Consider the following 19,894-nt stretch of genomic DNA (forward strand, 5'->3'; position numbering starts at 1 on the left):
TACCATTGTCCCTTTGAATGTGCAGATAATGCTTGGTACAAACTTCAAAGATTATGGATTACAGCCTCCGAGGAGATCTGCCACCCTTCCTTTCTTAGGCGAAGATGTATTTACAATGGTGATCATAGTCTCACCTCACTATTGAGATTTTCATCAGCAATCTTGATTCGGCAACGTATCCCGTAGATCCATATCATTTTTTAATACAATCCCATTGCCTGTATTCATAGAAAATATTATTTCAAGGGTTATCACTGACGGCGGGGGATAGGATGGCCCATTTTGGCAGCATTCGCGTACTCTGATGCGTCCAACCTTCATCAGAACCAATGTTGCTAATTTACGTGCATTCGAGAAGAATCTGCAAAAGTTCTTTAAACTGTTGCCGGAAGACGGATTCACTGTTGATTTGAAACCACTATTTAAGCACTTCGCCTTTATCCGGTAGCTAGTATCGGTTCACGAAAAGCATACAAGGATGGGGTCCTTCCGAGAGGTGTCGGTCTCGATGGCAAATCTCCCATCTTTGTTCGAAAAGGCACCGTGATTAGCACCCCTCTGTATAGTCTTCATAGTCTAGCAGAGTTCTTCCAGTCAAATGGAGATAAGTTCATCCCCGTAAGTCGAGCAGAATTTTCATTCCCCATCGCCACACTCTATCCAGGCCATGTAACGTACATCTCCAAAGCATTTCACCGAACCCATCAGTGGGTGCACGGATTGATAGTCAACCCCCAAGTTTTCGATGTTCTTGATGAAACCAACATCCAATTGATGTATTTCCGATTTTGCAATCTTATTGTTCAATCTGGAATGAATTCCTTTTTTCTTTCCGAACCTTGGGAAATTCGAATCAACATTCATGAAGGCATTCCTAAATTCAGCTCCCCCAGTTTTCTATCACCCATCCAATCATAAAAGACCTCTCTCTCCGCTCGAATGGCATCTCGCACTCCTGAATTGACTAAAGATCTCTCCAGTCCCGCTGGGAAAATCCATCTCTCCGTTCGGGAGCAGCCTACATACCATTTGGATGGGGCATTCGTACATGTCCTGCTCAACACCTTGCAGAAATAGAAATTGCGTACACGTTAGCACGCGAGGCACAGAAACGAAAGTATCTGGAGTGTAGAGATGAGGTGGAAGAATGGCTGGAAGAGTTGAGGGTTTCAACAAGTAGTCGGAATGGTGTTAAGGTTGCTCTCATTGCTGAGTAGACTCTATAGTCGTATGCCTCGAGCTCTGATTTTCTGCGGAATGGTTTGGGCGATTATGTTGCAACTTATATGTAATTCTTCGCTGCTGGTACAGGTGAAAATCATGCCATTGAGGAAAGTGGTGCTCTTGTATAATTTATTCGAGTCAGTCTGTTAAGATAATGGGTATTACACATTGCACACATGAGAATAAATCATTACCACAGTCACAATGATCAAGCTTGGAAGACGAAATAATTAGATATCGTATCATTTTATTATATTAGTAGACAGCTATCTGACTAATACCCGGATACTGTAACAGGATATACCCGAACACTCTAGTATCTATGGTCTGCATCTATTGCAGATAATTAAGAGCCCCATCGAGTCATTATCTATCCCCATGAAACTCCTAGTTAAATTGAAACGCACAATCGTAACCACCATTGTTGAAACAACATTCGGGATCGGTGCCTGCGCATTCACCATCAGGCCTACAGTTGCAAATTGGCCACACTGGTCCGCACGAATTACTGGAACAGCAATCGGCATTTCCAGAACCCTGAGCTCGCTCTTTACATGCATCCCCAACACATAGTCCGCAATCATGGTCCGTGACAAAGTATCGCTTCTCCAGGTATTGACTTGAGGTTGCCAAACGAGTAGCTCCGATAATGGGAGGAATGATGCGGACGGTAGGATTTGCCCCCAATAAGCTGGTGTGGTATACTGCGGAGGTGACTGTGCCAGGCGCCAACATCTCACTAGGCAGTGCGATCGACGTGAGACTAGCAGGATACCACCAATACCATCCATATGGGCTGGTTGGGGCATAGTAGATAGGATGTCGTTCGCCGCCCACGCCGCCCACGATGACGACACCATTTTGAGGCAAACCGGCAATTTCTTTACCGTAGACGACAGGAGCGTTATCTAAATTGTCTGTGTCTTCCTCTTGCTCACCAGGAACTCCAGTTGGACACCAAGGTGCTTCCTACAACAGAGAAAAATTAGTTGATGTCTGTTGTAGAAGATTTGGTGCGGAATGAAGGATTTTAAATGCAAAAAGTTATTGTACTTACGGTAGTAGTTGTTGTTGCTAACACAGTACATCCTGACGCCAAAGATGTCTTAGTAGTTGTACATGAGCCAGTTTGGCATGAGACTATGAGATCAAAGAAGTTAGTGACTGCCCAAGTAAAAGTATAAGATAACATGAAAAATCCAAAGCTATCTCTGCCTTGAGAAGTACAGCGGAGACAAGTGAGATAACAATGAATATGGGGGAGACTTACCAAATATATCTGTAACAGTCGAGGTCTCACACTCAGTCTCAGTCTCAGACTCACTACTGGGCTGACCAGCGGTATCGCAGTTTACAGTGCAGATAGTACCGCAATGTTGTGTGCAAGTGGTCTTCGGTGGACCGTGGCTGAACCTGGTTGTGGGATGTCTCTTATCTGGGGGGCAGTTGATTTTGACGAGCCCAAAGTTCAGACAAGGAAACTTTGGTACTGGAGGCCATGGAAGTGGAGGGAAGGTTGGGAAAGGAATTTTAGGGTCAGCGGGGTTAGGTTTACTAGAGAACAATGAGTTAGTAATTGATCTTTGAACTATCTGCACCAGAGAATGAAAACTGTGAGGCTATAACTTGGAGTGAGGATTGTGACTTACGGTCTCCAATAGAAACCATACGATTGTACCGGCACTGTAACTACGATAATTGGAGAAGTAGTTTGTCCTGAGGTCGTTGGTACCGGAATGGATATGACGGCTGTTGTGCGGCTAGGATCATTGGTGAGACTTGTAAGTTGATCTATCGAGAAAGTTTGACAGATCGAATTGGAGCAATAAGTAGTCTCCGACGGACCCGGCCACTCAACAGGAGGGAATATGACAACGCCATTTGATGTAGTTGTGGTAGTTGCTGACGCATCACCACCAATTTGCCAGTTGGATGGCGAAGTGACAGGATTGAACCACAATTGAGTTGTGTACACAATCGAGATCATATTGACTGTAATGACTACAGGAGATGGCTTGAACATCGAAGTCATAGAAAACGAGAAATCGGAAGAATCGCTGACGGTCAAGTCGAAGAAACCAACCGTCGATCCTGTGCTTGGTTTGGGGGTAATAACAGTGGTGAGCACAGTAGCGTCATTACCTTTGCCAAGAGCCAAAGTAGTTGTGATTGGTGGAAAAGAGAAGACAGTTTCACCATCATATGTACTGGGTGGAAATACCTGTAGGGTGAGGGATAGTTAGTGAATAGTTCTCACAAACATTCTCTGAATCAATGGAAAGTATGGAACAATTAATTCGATGTATGACTTACAAATGTACAAGGAGGATTGCAATCAACTTCAGGGTCCTGAGCTGTAAATATGGCTGGGTCAATGTACACTGGGCCTGAACCATCTTCAAGTTTCGACTAGCGGATGTTAGTTATGGAACTTCCGAAATGGAGCAGAAGATAAAAGCTAGCTCAAGCGGTAAGTACAGGAAAGGAGCTTGTATGAAACTGTATGCTCAAATGGCCCATCAAATTGATCGATTCAAACCATCGTGAGTGTTCATGCAAGCTCAATATGAGATATAAAAGACTGGAATCAACTTACGCAAACATCGCTCGGACACCATCCATGCCAGCAAGCAAATTGGCAGAGCGGCCCAAAAGTAGCATGATCGAGACCAGCTGCAGGGATACCCACAATATCGGGGTTTGCTTTAGGTGGTACATTAAGTGGGCCTTGTGCAGTGCAAGTCTGTAGATCGTAGATTTAGTAAGTTTTCACCAGAGTCGAGAGAAACAAAATATAGGTAGTCTACTTACGCAAGCATTGATCGGGCAAAATCCAAAGTTACATGCAAAGCTGCAGAGGCCTTCGAGTAAACCAACACCACTACCAAGGACACAAGCTGGAGGCGTAAAAGGTGAAACTGTTGGTGTGGCCATTGGCAGACCGGATACGGTACCACACTAGCAAATGTTAGCATTAGTAATTCTGCATCAAGAGAAAGAGTGAAGCATAGCTAGCCTGCTTAGGAGCACAAGATATGAAAGCATAGCTTGACGTGAGACATTGATAAAGGAGATTTCTTACATGTTCTGGAGGACAGTAGCCATAAACACAAGCAAAGTTGCACAATCCCTCGTAATTTGCATCTGCTCCAGCGATAGGATAGCCGACTGGTCCTGAGACCTTTGGAAGCTTTGCCTTTCCCATACCGGTACAGTAACAAGCGCCTTTGGGACAGTAACCAAGTGCACAAGAATATGCACAGAGCTTTTGGAAGTCCCCAGCGCCAGAACCACTGGTACAGTTCAAGTTGCAGATACTGTTGTCAGGCAACGCAGGAGATGAATCACCCGTTGCACCCATGACATATGCATTATAGTTTGCGAGTCCTAGTTGGCAGTCATTTGAGATGTGGACGTCACCAATAGCTGAGCATATGACTGTGCCGCCTCTGCTGATGACGATGATCACAGGCCCAGTACCCTTGATGTCAACACTTCCGTGATAGATACCCACACCTCCATATGGTTTTTTCAACCATTGAGCGCCAGTATCAACGCCGCCGATAGTAACGAAGACATCTGCTTCGGAAGAGAGAAGTGCAGAGTAGAAGATTTTGTCTTGTACCACCTTAGAGGGAGGAAACTCAATCAACAGTCTAAATGCATTCAATGTTAGCAACTGTATGTTGACAATGAGAAATGGAAGAAGGAGTTTGATTTATACTGACTGAGAAGCAGTGTTTCCTGTTGTGCCATTCGTGCCGCAACCTGCAGAATTTGGATTGGGACGATACCAAGCTTGGACTCCTTCTTGGCCTATACTTGCGTAGCCAGTCTTGTAGGTTTCGATGATGTAAGGAAGGAACAAAAGCCAAGCATCATGGGGCATTCCCAAAGCATAACTGTTCAAAATCACGATATTAGCATTGTCTATCAAGGGCAGAGTTGTGGTAGGTAAGGGAAGAGATGTGCTTGAAGAAGAGGAGAAATTTGCTCGAGATTGGGGAGTAAAGCTGGGTGCAAGGATCGGCAGAAGTTGTGAACAGTGTACGTACTTGTAAGGGGCAGAGCGCATTGCACCCATGGTTGTTTCATCAATAGGCCCAACTGTCACACAATATGATTAGCAAAATGCAGTAAAACGCATGGATCACAAAGATGAAAATCGAGACTTACCATAATGAGATTCTCCGTAGTCGTTCCATGATATGATTTCAACAAGATGCGGTTGCCAAAACAGAACCTCTTCCCATCTGTCATACCATAAATCGTCTCCTCGCCAAAGCCAATTCTTATTAAACTGTGGCAGATTGGTGTAGAACCAAGGGCTTACAGGCATCATGTAAGGCATTCCATCAAGAAATTGGTTGTATGAGGCATCAACATATGTGTTCATGTCTGTGTTGCCCCAAGGCCAAGCTATTTTGTGTTAGAAAAGGAAACAAATTGGGGGGTCATTACTTGCCAGCCCAGCTGAAGAGACCATCCGCAACACCAAGTTTCACAGCAGCTTGAGCACCTAGAGAAGACCAATCTGGAATGAAAACAATGCCGGTCTGTGCCTTGATTTGACGCCAAGCATCAGAATTTCCTGCCCCTTCGAAAGTGGAAACCAAAGGCTTTCCCTTATAGATGTAGTAGGCATCGTTTCCAATGTATTGATTGAGGTAACCCATAATGGTGTCATATGACCAGTTACTAGTTTCGTCAAATGAGAAAAGACACTTGAAACCGACTTTCTTGGCAGCAGCAAAAGCATAAGCTACTTGGGTCAGTAAGTTCTGATCTGTGCTAGCCATGTTCAAGACAAATGCATCAATGTGAGCCTGCTTTGCTCTCTGTAAAAACAAGTCAGCGCTGTCCAAGGATATCAAGAGTTCATGTTTCAAAGGACGGAAAACTTACGGTCATATCTCGAGTCCATTGTGAAACTCCCCAAAAGGGAACGTTGCCAACCTAGTTCAAAGGGTTAACATTTAGCAACAAAGCTACCTGCAAGTAGATTTGAGTTTTTAACTAACCATGAAATGAGCAAAAACGGCTTTGCCATCAACAAGACATATTGCTGAATCGGCAGCGGCAGCGCGTCGAAAGTGATTGAGATCAGTATAGCCGGGAAGGGAAACTGCATTCTGCAACTGGAGTGAGATGGCCAAAAGCCAGCTGAGCAGATGATCAATCTTCATGCTGGCAATTTGAAGACTCTGGAAAGAGTGAGATGATTTATGAAAGGTAAACAGTCTCTAGCACCAATTGGGTTTCCAATCGATGTAGTACTGGGTGTTTTTGTTAATAACAAATCAGAAAGTAAAGGAATGTAAAGAATTGAAAAGTAAAGGAAGGTAGAGAGAAGTGGGAGGAAAGATGGAGGAAAAAGTGGGAGAAGGGGTTGAAGATTTTGAAGCTTGGAAGGAATAGTATATAAGTGTTTCAAGATACACTAGTTCTCATGGCCCTCAACAATTCTTACAAGCTAGACCCGATATGATTGCTACTTAGGATGCGGAATTAGAGAACAATGAGCTCAGTTCAAGGTTGATCTTCGGGAAAGGAAGTAGATCGAGGTTGAATATCAGTGTAGATGGCTGCCCTGGAAACCGATGAAAGAAACAAGAGGAAAAAACAAGAGGATGGTATGAGCGTCTCGGGTTTCGGTATTAACATTCACTTATGAAATCCACTAGTCCTTAGTACAGAAGATAGTTCTCTGTCTATCCCGGTGAGTATACTGGTTTCCCCATGAAATGAAGGAATTTAAATAAGTTGAATATATGAGAGACGCTAGTAGTACTCAATAGTTTAGTTTTTTGTCTAGTCACTCTTAATAAAATGCAAATATAATGGTTTGTCTAGTTTTTTATTGAAAGACCCTTTCATGACTGATGAGACTAAATTAGGAATATTCGACTTTCAAATTTTTATATATCAGATAGGTAGTTTACCACCAATGAACTGTAGACCTATTAGATCTATTATGATGTGTTTTTTTACTCTAATAGCTTGATCATGAGCCTTTCCTATGTTGATGGCTAACAATATCATCCACTAACCAAATCAGAATTGAAATACAGAAACTTTCAATATTCGAATAGAAAATCCATCTTTTGATTCGAATTTTAGGAAATAAACATTTGTTCGTAGTTTTTCATGAATATTGTGTGCTGTGTCCCGGGCGGTCTACACCCCTCTAGCGTAAATTTGACAGACAAAGAAACGAGGATCTAAATGATATCATTGGATTCACAAATTCTCATTTCCCAACAAGCACCATCAAGGTCCCTCAAGTTGCTTGAAGGGAAGGCGCAGCCACATATTCACTTCTGAAAATATTTTCAACACAGAAATTGTAAAATGAGGATTCTCGGGTACCCAGATCTTCCCGTATGTGACTTCAAGAAAGGGTGGTATCAAAGTTTCGCACTTTCTCTAAACAAGGCTCGACTTTCTCTAACAGAAAACCCTTCCTTCCTGTCCCTTCCTTGATTTCAACACAACACACACAGACAAAAAACATTGTACAAAGAACCTCAATTACCATTGACAAAAGCCAACATGCCTTCTTTGTTTGGTATTGTCATTTCTAAGAGTTTAATGCTCTTATTTGTTTACACCATCCTACTTGCTCCGCTCCTCAGTCTCACAAGCGCGGAAGTCAGTCATAATCCAGCACCTCTCCCAATTGATCAACTTGTTTCTCAAGCTGCTCAGATTAAGGTTGATAACTTCACACAAGCAATCACTTCACTTGTTCATCACCACAGTCACCGCCACAACAATGATCGTCACAACCATGCCTTCAACATCAGTGCACGTGCAGATCCAGCCCTCTATGCTGCACGAGTTGTGAAGGGCAGACAATTGTATTGCACCATGCAGGACAGTCTTGCTCTTACTACTCAGAAGAATGGTGGTGTATCTCAAGAGGCGTTGATCTACGATCCGGGAAACCTTTACACTGAGGGATTTAGGACTTATGTCATGAAAGCTGATGATGAGGAAGGACCTGTCTTTGGAGAAGCTTTGGATGAACCACTAAATTTCCTTGGATCAGATGTTTGGGAAGCAGATGAGCCCATGCCAGTCTTGGTTCGTGAAGCACACACTGCGAAAGGATTCTCTCAGATCGACACACTTGATCCAGAGTTGTGGCATGATAGTTCTCGTCTTGTAGAAGTAAGTAACATCAATTTCTATATCTTTCTAATAGGAACTAACATATGCATTGCAGCCAACAGGAGCAGAATGGGAAACCTTGATCAACTGTGATCCTGGAATCCTTGTAGCGGACAAAAACGTTAGTCCAGCCTCGCAGGGTTTCAACAAGAATGCCCCAGACTCCCCCCGGATATGGAGTTGGTCTGATGCAGTTTTCTTATACTATAAGAGAGTCTGTGGTTTGTTATCCCATGAAACCCTTTGCTTGATGAACAATCACTGAGTTTCTTTATTACAGGCGCCGCTGCTGTCAAAAACCTAGAATGGGTAATCCGGGCAGGAATTGTCAACGAAGACACCAACATTATGATTAAGATGGCTTTGAGAGCAAGTGGACATAACATTATACCACTTTGGGGAGACAGGATAACTTTACACCCAACTGATGATCCCTTCTTTGCTATTCTTGGAAGTAAGAATGGTGCTGGCGTCGGCTTTCTGCTCAACCAACACAAGGATGTAGTAACTGGTCTGGGTGTCAAGAAGGTCAACAGCGTAACCATTTGGTCGTACGGGGAGGCGAATCTCGATATCAGCAGTCCAAATACAGACGACTTTCCTGATCACACACTTTGTTTACTTTTTGAAATTGTTCCTGTTGCTTCACCAAATCAGATACCTCCACCAACCGTCTGAAAACAAAAAAGCAAGAAAGCGTCCAGAGCATTCAAATCTTTATGTTATGAAGGGAATAATGATCAAAAAAGTTTGTCTAGTTAGACCGCAAGGATAAAGTTCATCAAGAACAGCTATCAGAAAGAAACACTCTGAATAGAATTAATTTAATGAAATAAGGATATGAAAACCCCTCCTCAAGGCTTCTCCACGAGTGACATGTAAATGTGCGTGAATTCGAAAAGCTGCCAGCTTTACATATGATCGATCATAATGAAAGTGATGTTGAAATAAACATTTTGATGCTCCGGCACCCCTGATTATGGACTGATTAGTCATCAGATCCTTACCAGAAACAGCGGGTGCAGGGACTACCCAGAGACACTTCCCAAAGTTCAAAAACGCATGATCAATACAATTATCATTTGATTTTGATGTTCATGAAAACATACATATTGATTTCTAGTCGTAAAATGAATCTTTCAGTGAAGTTTCGAAGCCCTGATATAATAGTTCAAAAGCCTTCGTCAAATTGAAGTTTCTGATCAACTTATGAATCCGTTAGTATTTCATGAAAATTGGTTCATGAGACTCCAACATCTTGCTTCCATGATTTTCGGTTTTGAGTTATTTCAAACTCTTCCGGTAAGATGATTATCGCCAGATAACGAAAGGCTTATGAATGTGATAACCTCTCAGGCATCATTTCAAGCTTATGAATGATCACCAGATCATGAACCTACAGCCAGCAAGCAATGCCACAGGACCCTTCGTTCAATACATGGTAGAGGAGAAGTATCTTTTTCCATCACGGCTATGTGTTCAATCCAGGCTTAATGGTACAGTTCCAATGGATATTTACCAGAAGATAAGGAGAAATAGGCCCAATACCAGAAAAGGGACAACTAGTCCAAAAACAGCTGCGAGGGCAGGCTTGTGTGGATTTGTTTCCAGAACTACCTCGAAGCTACTCAAAATTTCCCATACCCTACAAAGCAATTGGTAGATTTCGGCGGGACTGTAATAATAAGTCATAAAAGGTGCTATGTGAAAGTTTGCGCGGCGATGCAGTAATCCAAAACCAGCAGTAACTGAGCTATAAAAAGGCGGCAGTGTGATTAAAAGTTCCAACAAATCTAGCCGTACCAACTTTCAAGCAGAGCGCCTAGCTTTCAGAAGAATATGGACCTCTGTTTCCCGTTCAGATAAATTATGAAATAGAGATAATGGGTTCTTAGGGAGTTCGGATCTCGTACGAGGACATAGCCCAACAGACATGTGTGTGTGAGAGAGAGAGAGAGAGAGAGAGAGAGATTACCACTTACCGAAGCAATTACCCAGAACAACGCCTCCGCACCCACGGAGATTCAATTTCCGGAGCACAAGAACCAACATGAACCAACCAACCAACCAACTAACAATATCCAGTAGTTCCTTACTCAATTCACCATTTTCTACTCACCACACTCCGCTCTTTCACAATACCAATATCCATACCTATCATCTATTTGTCATCGTCCACACGTTCCAGACGCAACGCAGCGTGCGTAACACAACATCAACTGAAACATCCACAACCGCTATATCCGCAGCATGCCGTATAGTTACCCATGGGGAACCGTTTCTGTGTAATCAGTGCACGACACAAAACATTTGATGAGTTTGCGTAATTCTTAGTATTATGCAGAAGCCCTGAACTGCAGTTTTGGAGCCTCGTGGAGATATGTGTAACTGAGCTTGATAACGAGTCGAAGTTTGAGAGCTTGAAATAGATAGAGTGATTGATCTAAGTGGAACGATTGAAGAGATGGTGGAGAACGAGGACATACCATTCATTGGATTTCTGTATTGCTCTGTGAAATTTCATGAATTACTACAATCAAGCCTCCTCCCATTCCGTATATATCTAATTAAGTACGTACATTAATTTCCAATGAGTGTGGTATCAAATCAAATCAACTCAAATCATAAATAAATCCTAGCTGTCTCGCTCCGAGCACGAGGACAAGGGCTCCAAGCTTTTCAACCCTCCCGATCCTAATCCTGAAAAGTGAATTGGCAATGCCATTCCTGCATTAAACTCCATCCTTATTATCCGTCAAAGGTACTCATCGATAGCTTTTACCCACTTCGTTTCTCATCATTCCTGCATACCCACTCTCGCTGTCTGTATACGAAAATGGTCTTTCTCTTTCCGGGGAAGGCGCGCCCGCCGTCATACTCGCGCTTCTGCTTGGAGCTGGGAGCTCGATCGGGCCCTGACCTTGGTTTTGCCTTTCTTTTCCTTGTAATCTGCAGTGGATTGATCAGCATACGCGCTTTTTACAATATTTCCAGACATGGATTGAAGAACCAATAATGGATTAAAACATACCTCAAAGCGTCTTGTGCACTCCTATCATCCATCTCACTCAATGTTTGTCCTCCATACCCCTGAGAACTCGAATGCGACTCGTGATTATGCGCTGGACTAGGGAACCCAGGACTTCCCATCGGACTCCCAACCGAAACACTCTGATACTGGCCATTTCTAACCGTCTGCATACCCACCTCATCAATCGGCGGACTTCGGCTTCTAAAACTATTCGTATCGGGATCTGTGTAAGCACCATGATGAGGTGAAAATCGTCCAGATGCGGTATCTAAGCCCGAGAGACCAGATGCGAACTTGGACATGTTTGGATAATTGGCTTCAGAAACTGTACGGCCGCCTTGTGACATATACGAGTTATGAGTATCGTCGTATGGGCTGCTGCTAGCTGGAGGTCCGGATGATGGTCCGTTGTGAAATACTTCTTTCATGGTTCGGTGGCGACCGCACATGTAGAATAAAGCGCCTGCTAGAGCTATTACGGCAACCGCACCAATGACGATACCGGCAATGGCGCCAGCCGGTAGTGATTTATGAGAGGAGGTAGAAGCGACGGCTTTTGCGGTTTCTAAGGGAAAATATTCATTGGGAGAGAACTCCATCGTTGCGTTTTCAGCATACGCAAACTGAACATCGAAGGTTTGCGTAGCATTGGGATTTATAACTCCAACCATACCCTCTTGACAAGCACCAGGAGACGAACAATAGAAGAATATAGGTTCTGTGTCGTTAATGACTAAGTTGAATGTAGGTGGCTAGTAAGGACTTGTCAGCATGGTCTGATCGATCCAAAGGAAATAACAAGTGTCTAACATTATCCGAGACAATAGCAGTAGGTTTGAAACCACTCCAAAATCCAATTTTTCCTGCTCCAGTATCTGCGTATGGTATACATGGTTCTGTGAGGTTGAAATTAATGATTGCCTATCAACAAATGGTTTGGGGGGAAAATACGTTTGTATTCTGCTCTCGCCACAGAATGATTTTGAGGATAAAAGCGGAATTCTATGGAGGCTCGTTAGTTAAACATAACTGCGATGTTCAACATAATGACCCACCAATAGTATCTCCAGCATCCGCTGTTAATTCTTTAGGATCGTAATTGAAGCCATCCTGATAGTCATTAATATTCAATCGTAGCACAGTTGCAATCGCAAGAGTAACTTACTGCACCAACCGATACAACATGCGTCGTAGCAGCAGTCTTCGAAGCGCTTATCGACGAACTTGTCGATGAACTTGTGGTGGATGCCGATGAAACAAAGCTTGTTTTGGACGCTGAAGCCGTGGAAGAACTATCCGCAGTTGAACTTTCCGTACTAGAACTTTCAGCTTGTACCGAAGCAAGGATTGACAACCCTAACAGAGCGAATAGCCTCGACAGCATCATTTTGAACGTTAAGTCGTCAATTAATTAATACGATTTGTAAAGAACGAACCTTATCATGCTGCAAGAAAAACAAAACAAAGAATAAAGAATGTGAAAAAGGTGCACCAGTACAGCAATCAGGCGGAAATCTTACTTACATGCGGGGTGGTTCTCCATATCAAGAACCGACCAGCGAAGCCAGCCCCCATAAAAAGATAACTTGGGACAGCATTGTAAGAGCATTAATAGTGTGCGGCTGAGTAAGAGAACAGCCTGGCAAATCTTGCAAATCTTTCCAAATTTTCACGCAGTATCGACTGAGTGAACTTGGCATGGGTACAGCGGTGTATTACCCGGTAGCTGTGGGAGATTTTGGGGCATAATAATTCACGTTTATCTTAAGGCCATCCATACCAAGTGCTTCGAAAAGTGCGGAAGCTCTGAGGCGTTTGTGTCGGCTGCATTTATCCATCACGTAAATAATCCCCATGAAAAAAAAGGACCCGATGTTAGCAATGTAGCATGTATGTAATTTATCCACAAGGAAGTTCATATCTTTAGAAATACCATTCTTAACTAGGGAAAATCAGAAAAAATCGATATCGGACGCAGCCTCCACTTGTAGGATTCTGCAGGGAAAGAATGGGGGCTGGAATCATTGATTGACGGAATCCAGGCTTATGGCCGATGCTTGTCGGTAACCGTGCCAATGGTAACCGAACTTCCAGAAGCCTTACGCATTGACGGAATTGACCCCTGAGGGGCCCCTTGCCTGCTTACACCTCTCGTATTGCCTAATTTCTTGATTGAGATTCGCGTGGAAAACGTTGTGGAAGTGGTGTGACTGCGTAATCTTTGACCAATAAAGTACTTAATATGTTTATAAAATTGACAAGAATCTAATCTCGTGTATGGGTATATGGCACACCTTTAAAAACCGATCACTGAACCTTCTTCGCTTTCGCCTTTACCTTTTCCATCTTCGAGGACTGTAGAAGACCACTTTCAACAGCCAAGGACCATAGGCACCATAGATAACATATACCAAACCCAGAAACTCCAACTGCGACATTCATGACTACCCAAAAATCAGGGAAAGGAGCAGGTGGCGTCCAGAAAATTTCTCCCAAATGCCAAGCGACCATTGCCTGATAAAAGAGCGTATGTATCAATGTTGTTCCAAATCCTATCCAATTGCCATCATTATGCTGCGCATACACCTCAAAAGAAAAGGGTGGAAGCCCAAGGAGGTAGAGCCACAAGAGAACCAGAACGAAGTAAGGAACGCGCAACTCTACTCTTTGCAATAATGGAAACATTGTAAAAGCACCAAGAACATTGGCAAATGCTATCCATGATCGAGTTCCTTTGCTAAGTCCTCCTCGACCAGCCAGCATCACAGTCATTGGCATTAAAGGTAACAAGACGCTTTTCTCATGTACCTGGAAACTGAATAGGAAGAATCCCCACGCTGATGTTGCCAAGGCCAAGGGCAATAGATCCTTTCGTGGTTTGAAGAAGATAATCAAGCATGGAGGAGTGATAGATGCTAAAGTGATTAGTAGTGAAGCTTTCTGAAGAAGACCCTGATCAAAGTTTCGGAGCTTGATAGCGACATTCAACGCGCACCAGAAATTGGCCACCTTGTCTTCAAAAAGGCCCCGCGCAAAAGGAAACACTCGGTATATGACCTGTGCACTTTGCTGTATGATAGGATAATACCAAGCGCGATGATCAAGTTTGTATGAAAGATGGCTAAGAATGGGTAATGGCGCTGCGAAACCATCAAGCTCTGGTCGGGCACTGATACCTTGACTTTTGTCGTAGATAGCACCCATGAACAAGGGCAGAAATAGGACCGCAAATGATACCAAAGTAACAATCGCGATGCCTAAGAACCTAGGAATATTGATAGGAAATATGCAGACTCCCAGTAGGTATGCAAACATCGCAGGAGCATAATATAAAGCCATCTGTTTGAATCCCAATGCCATGACAAAAAACACACAGCTCCACATGTATCTGCCAGCTAGTACACTAGACATGCTAGCCAGAACCAATCCAAGCATTACTGTGTTGTATTGAAAATGTGCGTGGTCGATGAGGATCGATCCGGGTTGCATAAGTATCGCTGTCAGAGCAATTGATGCTGTCCATATATTTACAGCTTGAAGCTTGCTTAATCGTCGAACGAAGATGACCGCTGCGGGTACGAACACTAAGTATTCGGAAATGATAACTGTAGCTCTCATAAAAACCTTCATTGTTGGATCATCGAGTCCACGCGACGTGTATAAAGCGAACCACGATGGGTTTATAAGTCCTCCGATCTTTCCAAGGGCCCAACTATGATATGCGGTTAAGGGCGGATAGTCCAATCCCCACCATTCGAGGTCATGGAAGTACCATTGTGAAATCGGAAGCTGTGTTGTAATCTCCATCCAGTGTCTCTGAGCTTCGTAGTCGCCATGCATTGGTGGGCTTTGAAATCCTGCCGTGGAGTATCAGTAACAGAGCTCAGGGTAGTCCGCAGATTTTACAAACGTACCAGAATATCCCCAAAGTCCAGCAGCCCACCTAAACAAACCTACAGCCATCAATATTAGAGGCAGTACCACCCATTGCGATGTCGAGCTACGCGCAGACCAAAGTAGAGATGCCAATGGATACGTGGGTTGATTTCCACTCATACGCCTGGCTGTTGGCGTGGTAGGAGTAACTATTGAATCACTCTCAGACGTAACTTTTTTGGATCGTTGACCTCGCGATCGAGTTTTGTACGGTGAGGGAGAAGGTCCAGCCATTGTCACCGAAAGATTGAAGCCGAATAATGAACTATTAGCATTGCTTGAAGTAAAATACAAGATTGGGTCCGGAATATGTTGGGTCGGTCATGTATTAAATTTGTGGGGTGGTGTGCGATGAACACCACGATGTTTATTTTATCCTTGCGCTTAGCCATGATGACACGCTTCAACTTTTGCATCTGTGTACCAACAACATCTACGTCAACTCCCAATTGAATGTTTTATTTACGCGCTTCATATCCTCATATTTTGGATATCCTTCTTTCCAAAAATCCAAAAAATCCATTGTAGAAATTGCTTGGTGTCAGCTAATCGTGTTGAAAAATTCTACACAGACCAATATATGTAGGTACATAGGAAACTTTCAAGTCGAAGTGATCCAACTCCCTATAAAGAATACCAAGAAACGTTCACGTCCAATTTTCTCGAGCATAATCATGTGGCGATGATGAACCCGTTCACAGCTTTCGAGCGAAAGAAACAGCTTAAAACAATGCAGCCGTTGTCACTAAAATCGCTATGCATTTAATAGCTCTTGAATTAGATACAGCGGGTACACTAGGAATCGTCTTCTTACAAGCTTTTCACCTCCAAAGTCAAGCATTGCATTATATTTACCGCCCAGCTTGGTGTACATAAATAAGTACATGCGCAATCGAAGCGATACGATAAGCGTTATCTGAGAGGATTGCGATTCCTTTAATATCTAGTATGTAGATCCTGCACAGTATCAGGATAGCGCAGCTGTTTGGGGAGTTGGCTTCAAATGAGTGATCCAAGTCGGCGCTTGGAGTCTGGCATTGGCAAATGATGTTCATCGAGTAGTTATCGATAACACTGCTATGGCACTTTACGACATGCCATCGCGGAATTCAAAATGTCTGATAATATTCATTGGCAAAACAGTAATGCAATTACAAGAAAAGACATCACGTATAACACTGTATACGAGCCGGTTCTAGCGATTCATATCCCATTCGAGCGCTGAAGCTCTCAAAATCCTATTAGACCGGCGTGCCATGGGCGACCAAACCAGCAGTCTCCTGTGTTTAAACCTCGCCTTAAAAATGGCGGCTTCAATATCCCATTAAAATTTGTAAAACTCCAGAGGTCCCTTGTAGCGCCCTATACTCCCACTCAGAAGCCTTACAATATCCATCCTTCTGAAAACATGATAGTTTGCATGCAACTTCGACAATAATTCGAGCATTCCAGGCTTAAAAATTGGCTCTTGCTTTCTTCCTCGTTTTCTCTTTTTGAGACCCATTGAGACCCACAATGACATTGAGTAAGTTGCATCATCTAATATTCAACCCAAGAATATGATGGTTCTTTGTCCTCTGTATTGCCAGATATCCCGGAGACTTTTGCGATTCTGAGATTCTATAGTCAGCGACCACTCTTCAACATTTTGGATCAGCCTCACCATTGAAGCGCATTTCTGTCTCTACTTCCGTTTTTATAAACTTGACGCTCTTGGGCTCAACAGTGAGAAGTAATGGTTCCTTAGCTACATGCTTTGTGTATACTTGACGGCAGCATGCTCCGGCGAAAGCTAATATTAAGACCAATAAACCCATGCCAAGGTTCACGAGGACTGTTGGCTCAAGATTGGCCTTCAGTGCTATTAACATTGTGGCTAGACACATATTGGTGGTTGGCAGTTGAAAGATGTGGTAGATACGTATGATTCAGAGAATGTAAATGTATTTGATGGTAAAAAACGATATGTGATGCAAGAATATAATGGGCGAGGGAGTCTCAAGAACACGATTGAATGTGGGAATTTAAACATTAGAACTGTTAGTTAGTCGTTCGAGACTTCCCCATTATTCAAGACATATATCTCAGAAGCGCTTCCCAAGAATCTCTAGGATACTGCCGCCGATGGCCTGAATCCTTCCCAGATCCTAAAGCTCGGGCCAGCTAGACAATGTGGCTGCTCTTCGCAGCAAGATACACGATACTCGACATCTCTTTTTAAAAAAATGCTTGGGATATTGTTGATTAACGTTTCATATAGGAAATCGTGCGAAGTGGATGTGTGATAAGCAACTCAAGGATGGAAGATCTTAATTTAACATTGAAGTCACGTGTCGACCCTTCCATCTCGTATGTTCATCGTACGTATCTTTCTACAAATGTGAGCTGGACAAACAATTTTTTGAAAGATTTTCAGTCTGATCTAAAGGTACGATAGGAAAAGTTCATGATACGGAGTGGGTGTAGCGGCTGGCCACGTGCAGTTCTGTCGCTTTTGCATGTTTGCTTTTCGATAAAGCCATGTCCTCTGCACCTCAGCGCAATATAGCTACACCAAATTTCCTGATGTCATTGAGCATTATTTGAGGTATCCCTTGATTTCTCAAATCCATTTAATTTGAGGACTATTTGAGCGGCAACCTATATAATCTTGATTGCCACTGCTAGCAAAACGACATACTTTTATTTCATGACCCAACCAATTTCACGATTATCCTTTCTAAAGTTAAAGCTAACAAATTGCATGCGTTTGAGACCAATGTCTTGCAACTTCATTTGGAAATTATCTGAAAGGGAATGCTCGAGTCTCTCTGGCTTTGATCATAGCTACATGAAGTCATGAATAAATGATTTATGTGTTTATTTAGAAGGGATATGTAGCTATTCCAATCTCTATTTTCGAGTTTCTGAGAACTTTTTTTATAACTAAAGCGTCTTGTCCCAAAATGGTTTTTGATGATTTCAAACATCGTAGCGATTGCTCTCTGATTTTGTCATGACAATCATCAAAGTCACATTATCATATTTTCATAGCACGAGTAAAGTTATATTTAAAGTTCAATAAAATGTATTTTTGAGGGGTTGAGTTTTTGGGTCGAATCGATCTAATGAAATTTTGAATTAGCCAAGTGGAGTCGCATGAACAGGTTATGAAAATGAATGAAACCCGATTTCTCCTCTCTCTTCTTCAAAACTTCTTCTTGATTGATCCCCAGAGCGACTTACCTATTTTCTTGGCCTTCTCCTTTTTGCTGCCTCTTCTTGAGGGAAGATCGAATGTGGCGAGAGCTTCTCTTTGTCTTTTCTGTCTGGCCAAAGTTCCCATGTCCATGTTGTCGGCAATCTCCAAGTCGGATCCATCGAGTGGAACGAATGGTGTTGCGTCTGGTTGGTTTCCGGAGCTGCTCTGGTCGTCTGAGGAGTTGTCTTGTATTCCGTTTGCGATGCACCGGGGGCAACGTTTTTTCGACTGAATCAACAAGAATCCGAGCTTGTCGACTCCGAGAACGATGCACTCCTTGTCATCTGATGCGGATACTTTGTGATGCCCGCAACGGAACTCTGTGAGAGCGCCCCGTTTGTCTTCAAGATCGTCTGGTGCAGTGAGTAAAGGACTCATTGGACGAGAAAGGATGACTGGATTCGTGGGAGGTACCTTGTTTCTGCAATCAGGGCACTCCTTGTCATGTTTGACCCAGGTCGTTTCGGGTCCGGTGATGCATCTCCAGTCTTCGGCGTCCCCAGCTTGGTGCAAAGTGAGGTTGGCGAAGTACTGGTGGTCGCAGGTGAAACTTGTTACGGCGCCGACTAACCAAAGCATGATTAGGTTTGGTTTTGGGTTTGGTGTTGGTCTTGAGAATGGAGATTATTCTACGGTCAAAAAGTCTTTGTAGAGAAGATTGGTTTTGGTAATCTAAGCTCTAGGACTGATTGGATGGAGAATATATAATTCATTTCAAGAGAATCATGGAAACTTATATAAGGTATCGAAGCATTTGTTCTGAACTGGTTCAGGCATTGTAGTTGTGGTTTACATTGTTTGTCTCCAGTTCAGTTGGCGATCTCGCCTCGACTCCACAGAACATAGCAGTATATTGGTAGTGAACAATGGCAGGAAATCTTCGAAGCACAGCCCAGACTAATAGGAAGTGCAGGACTCTGTAGTCTGTTTTCCACGATGGTGTTGTGTTATAAGTTCGCCATTGAGATGAGGATGGGGTTTTGATTCATATTGATCACGTGACATTCAACCCCGCGTAAAGGTTTCCATCGTTAGCTCCAGTTATCACTTTACTTATCATTTCGTGTTTATTTTCATCCGACGTCCTTGCTTTCATTGTGATTAAGGTTTTGGTGAGTTTTTTTGTTTTGCTTCCTAACGCTAGACTGAGCACATGCTTGACTACAGGGATGTCTTCAATACTCATATCTTCTTTGCAATGCTCAAAGGGTAGTACCTCGTAGCATCGTGATTTACACATAAAGAAGTGAAACTTTGGTCTGTTCGCAGACTTTTCTTTCTAATTATCT

The 19,894-nt window shown here is 43.1% G+C and overlaps 7 protein-coding genes across 7 annotated transcripts; 2 read left to right on the forward strand and 5 right to left on the reverse strand.

Moving 5' to 3' along the window:
* Positions 1-1,611: 1,611 nt before the first annotated feature.
* On the reverse strand, positions 1,612-6,410 carry Bfra_009352 (putative alpha glucanase protein; the record flags this gene model as incomplete). Its single annotated transcript, XM_037339695.1, has 14 exons — positions 1,612-2,193; positions 2,282-2,364; positions 2,495-2,778; positions 2,874-3,445; positions 3,538-3,633; positions 3,821-3,967; positions 4,036-4,182; positions 4,307-4,880; positions 4,953-5,126; positions 5,280-5,331; positions 5,401-5,643; positions 5,690-6,062; positions 6,130-6,180; positions 6,246-6,410. 14 exons carry the CDS (start codon positions 6,408-6,410, stop codon positions 1,612-1,614), a joined length of 3,543 nt encoding a protein of 1,180 aa, XP_037189745.1.
* A 1,366-nt stretch (positions 6,411-7,776) lies between these two features.
* Positions 7,777-9,075, forward strand: Bfra_009353 (putative wd domain-containing protein; the record flags this gene model as incomplete). Its single annotated transcript, XM_037339696.1, has 3 exons — positions 7,777-8,397; positions 8,453-8,618; positions 8,678-9,075. The coding sequence occupies 3 exons, from the start codon at positions 7,777-7,779 to the stop codon at positions 9,073-9,075; spliced, it is 1,185 nt and encodes a 394-aa protein (XP_037189746.1).
* A 2,087-nt stretch (positions 9,076-11,162) lies between these two features.
* Bfra_009354 (putative extracellular serine-rich protein) lies at positions 11,163-12,815 on the reverse strand (the record flags this gene model as incomplete). Its single annotated transcript, XM_037339697.1, has 6 exons — positions 11,163-11,346; positions 11,429-12,180; positions 12,239-12,324; positions 12,380-12,430; positions 12,484-12,538; positions 12,594-12,815. 6 exons carry the CDS (start codon positions 12,813-12,815, stop codon positions 11,163-11,165), a joined length of 1,350 nt encoding a protein of 449 aa, XP_037189747.1.
* Positions 12,816-12,952: 137 nt separating this feature from the next.
* On the forward strand, positions 12,953-13,326 carry Bfra_009355 (uncharacterized protein; the record flags this gene model as incomplete). The annotated part of the gene is made up of 2 exons (XM_037339698.1): positions 12,953-13,027; positions 13,198-13,326. The coding sequence occupies 2 exons, from the start codon at positions 12,953-12,955 to the stop codon at positions 13,324-13,326; spliced, it is 204 nt and encodes a 67-aa protein (XP_037189748.1).
* A 409-nt stretch (positions 13,327-13,735) lies between these two features.
* Bfra_009356 (putative glycosyltransferase family 57 protein) lies at positions 13,736-15,598 on the reverse strand (the record flags this gene model as incomplete). Its single annotated transcript, XM_037339699.1, has 2 exons — positions 13,736-15,285; positions 15,343-15,598. 2 exons carry the CDS (start codon positions 15,596-15,598, stop codon positions 13,736-13,738), a joined length of 1,806 nt encoding a protein of 601 aa, XP_037189749.1.
* A 1,312-nt stretch (positions 15,599-16,910) lies between these two features.
* Bfra_009357 (uncharacterized protein) lies at positions 16,911-17,235 on the reverse strand (the record flags this gene model as incomplete). Its single annotated transcript, XM_037339700.1, has 2 exons — positions 16,911-16,984; positions 17,028-17,235. 2 exons carry the CDS (start codon positions 17,233-17,235, stop codon positions 16,911-16,913), a joined length of 282 nt encoding a protein of 93 aa, XP_037189750.1.
* Positions 17,236-18,421: 1,186 nt separating this feature from the next.
* On the reverse strand, positions 18,422-19,184 carry Bfra_009358 (uncharacterized protein; the record flags this gene model as incomplete). The annotated part of the gene is made up of 2 exons (XM_037339701.1): positions 18,422-18,468; positions 18,590-19,184. 2 exons carry the CDS (start codon positions 19,182-19,184, stop codon positions 18,422-18,424), a joined length of 642 nt encoding a protein of 213 aa, XP_037189751.1.
* Positions 19,185-19,894: the final 710 nt, after the last annotated feature.

This window comes from Botrytis fragariae, assembly GCF_013461495.1.
Source record: "Botrytis fragariae strain BVB16 chromosome Unknown tig00000161, whole genome shotgun sequence".
Classification (NCBI taxonomy): Eukaryota; Fungi; Ascomycota; class Leotiomycetes; order Helotiales; family Sclerotiniaceae; genus Botrytis; species Botrytis fragariae.